The sequence below is a fragment of the Gracilinanus agilis genome, chromosome 3, assembly GCF_016433145.1.
Source record: "Gracilinanus agilis isolate LMUSP501 chromosome 3, AgileGrace, whole genome shotgun sequence".
Classification (NCBI taxonomy): domain Eukaryota; kingdom Metazoa; phylum Chordata; class Mammalia; order Didelphimorphia; family Didelphidae; genus Gracilinanus; species Gracilinanus agilis.
The window spans coordinates 566384390-566387283 of record NC_058132.1 but is presented as its reverse complement, the minus strand read 5'-3'; the positions used below and the strand labels follow the sequence as shown (position 1 = coordinate 566387283).

At 35.7% G+C, this 2894-nt stretch overlaps 1 protein-coding gene across 1 annotated transcript; it reads left to right on the top strand.

The window, feature by feature from the left end:
* The first annotated feature begins 1896 nt into the window (after nucleotides 1-1896).
* LOC123241852 (coiled-coil domain-containing protein 70-like) lies at nucleotides 1897-2661 on the top strand. Its single transcript, XM_044669369.1, has one exon. It carries the CDS (start codon nucleotides 1897-1899, stop codon nucleotides 2659-2661), a length of 765 nt encoding a protein of 254 aa, XP_044525304.1.
* The last annotated feature ends 233 nt before the right edge of the window (nucleotides 2662-2894 follow it).

Here is a 2894-nt window from a genome sequence, read left to right as displayed (position 1 = left end):
ATTGCTTGATGTCTTCAAGTATTTGAAGGGCTAAAATATAGAAGAGGGATGACACATACACATACACACACATATATATGTGGGTAGGTATATGTATATATATTTTCATATATACATATCTACATATTAACATATATTCATTTTCTGCTTAGCACACAAAAATACAAAACTAAGGATCATTAATTAAAGTTTCAGAATTGAAGACTTTTGACTGAGAAATATGCATGAGAAAAAAGGTTCCTAAAACAGCTCCCAAAAGTGGAATGACTATCCCTGGAGGTAGTGGATTCCAAATTAAAAATAAAAATAAAAATTAAAAAATCATCTGGGTTATTATACTTGTTCAGATGTGTTGATTGATTGGCTTCTAAGGTTTTTTCAACTGAGATTCTGTGATTCCACATAGATATAGACATAAGAGCAAAAGACAAGAAAACAATAAAAAACTAGGCAAATGTTTCAAATCTAATATTGAATTTAGCATGTATTGTGATTATGTGTTATTGTATTAAAATCATTCACTGCCTTCCTTCCTTCCCTCTTTATTTTCATCCTTCTTTCCTTCTCTTTCTTTCTTTCCTTTCTCCTTTGAAATTTGAAGTTTCCCATAATCAGGAATTATAAATTTTTTTTGTATCAGGGATGCCTTCTGTCTTCTAGGGAAGCGTGTGATCCCATTCTAAGAATAATGCTTTTAAATACATAAGATAAACCATATATAATAACAAAAGAAATTAATTATTTTGAAATACAATGTTTAAAAACTTTATACATCACAAGTTGAGAATCATTGAACAGTAGATGATCTTAAAGATTAAGTAGCTTACTTTAAGCTTTTGACTTTAAGCAGAGAAACACCAACAGTATGACATTTAAACCATTTAAATTTACCTTTGTTTCAAAATCAGTAAGTAAACAAACATTTATTAAATACCTACTATGTGCCAGAATCTAGTAAGTGTTAGAGACAAAGAAAACAAAAATATACCCTGCCTTCTTGGTGCTTGAATCTATTTGGGAGACCATACAAGGTATATATAAATTAGATAAAGAGTAACTTTAGAGGAAATAAAAACATTTTCATTATTTTTTTTTAAATTAGCTTATCTTTTGTATGGTCCCTCCCTTTCCTGTGGCCATGGACTGGGACAAACTTAGGGAGGTGGTACAGATAAGGTTCACCCAATAGCAGTGTCAGCTCTTGTATATGACATCACTATAGATGTCCTGACCTGTTGACTCTTCCCTCACTCAAAAGCCTAAGACTTCCAGGGCATTCAAAGGCAGCACAAATGTAAGTAACAATTTCCAGCTTTTTTGGGTATAATTAACAAAATACTAATTAGAATCAGCAGAATGATATATTATCCCCATCCTAAGTGAGAATTCTTTGGTCTCTATGGAGCCAGAAAAAAAATTATAAAATATATTTTAATGCTACACTAAGAAGTAGACGCCCAGGGTTGGAGGAAATTAATAGTTTATCAGCAGAATAGTTGAAAAAGAACTAATTCAATGTACTAGCAAAGAGCAACTCAGATGAAATTTGTATGAATTTATTGTACATATTTAGAGTTATGACATCCTATAGTAAGTTTGTATATTTTTAATATGTCTGGTTTCACTTTTCATTCTTTTCTTTGACAGTGGGACTGAATGAGCCTTGCTTTTAGATTGCTATCATACTCATCCTTGCCAACGCCACCAAGATAGGACACCAGTTTGGAATCAAATAATTATCATCTGATTCATACCAAAGACATCTGTTTTCTGTAAGATTATATAGTCTTCTCATTTTCTGCTTAAAACAACAAAACTTCCTCTTTGGTGGATCTTGGTATATGAATAAAGGCAGGTGGATTTTATTTTAATCCTTCTCACGTAAAAGTGAAAAAAATGGTTGTCTTAGGTTCCAAATGGATCGTGAAGGGGCAGTTATCCCGCCTTTTTCCCTCTCTTACTCCTGAGCAAAGTCAGGTCCACCTTGAACAACAGCAACAACATTATGAGGTGAAAAAAAATCTTTGGAGAGATAACAAGATCTTTCGGGATGAGAATAAAGCCCTCCGCAAGGAGAATAAGTTCCTTTGGATAGAAAACAAGGCTCTCCAAGGAGAAAATAAAACCTTTCGAATAGAAAACCAGGTACTTCGGGAATCAAATCAGTCCCTTAGACAGCAAAATCAGATGCTCTGGGAGGATAAAAGAGTTGTTTGGGAACACACAAAAGCCCTCTATGAAAAAAGTAATGCCTTGAGCAAGGAAAAAAAAGCTTTTTTGGAACAGAACAGAGCCCTTCAGGCACAGATCAAGGCTCTCCAAGAGCAAGAGAGAGCCTTCCAAAATGAGGAAAAAGCACTTCAAGAAGAGATCAAGTCCCTCCATGAGGAAATCAAGGCCCTCCAGCATCAGAAAAGTGCTCTGAACATGGAGGAGCAGGCCTTGTGGAAGGAGGGCAAGGCCCTGCGATTGGAGGAGCAGGCCCTTTGGAAGGAAGAGCAGGCTCTTCGGGAGGAAAACAAGGCTCTCAGGGAGGAGAACAATGCCCTACAGGAGGAAGAAAGAGCCCTTCGGGAGGAAGCCAACATCCTTGAAGAATGGAATAAGATTCTCAAAGGGGATGGAGAGAGTACTGCACCTACCTATGAGATTGTAGAGTAAAGACCTAGAACAGAAGTACAGTTTGTAGCTGTGACTACATCCCTGAGAGAGGAAGATCCAGGGCATTCTACATAAGATGAAAAACAAAACACAAAAAAATAACAAGAAAACAAAAAAGTCAGTGACAACAAAAAAAAAAAGTATGGAAATCACCTGGACCAATGAAACCAGTTAGGGTGGAATGATTATGCTGGGCTTGGGGCCAAAGGCCTTGAATTTTACCACTGTAAACT

Bases quoted from the DNA above. Each gene is read 5' to 3' on its own strand.
- LOC123241852 (XM_044669369.1), top strand. From the start codon at position 1,897: ATGGTTGTCTTAGGTTCCAAATGGATCGTGAAGGGGCAGTTATCCCGC.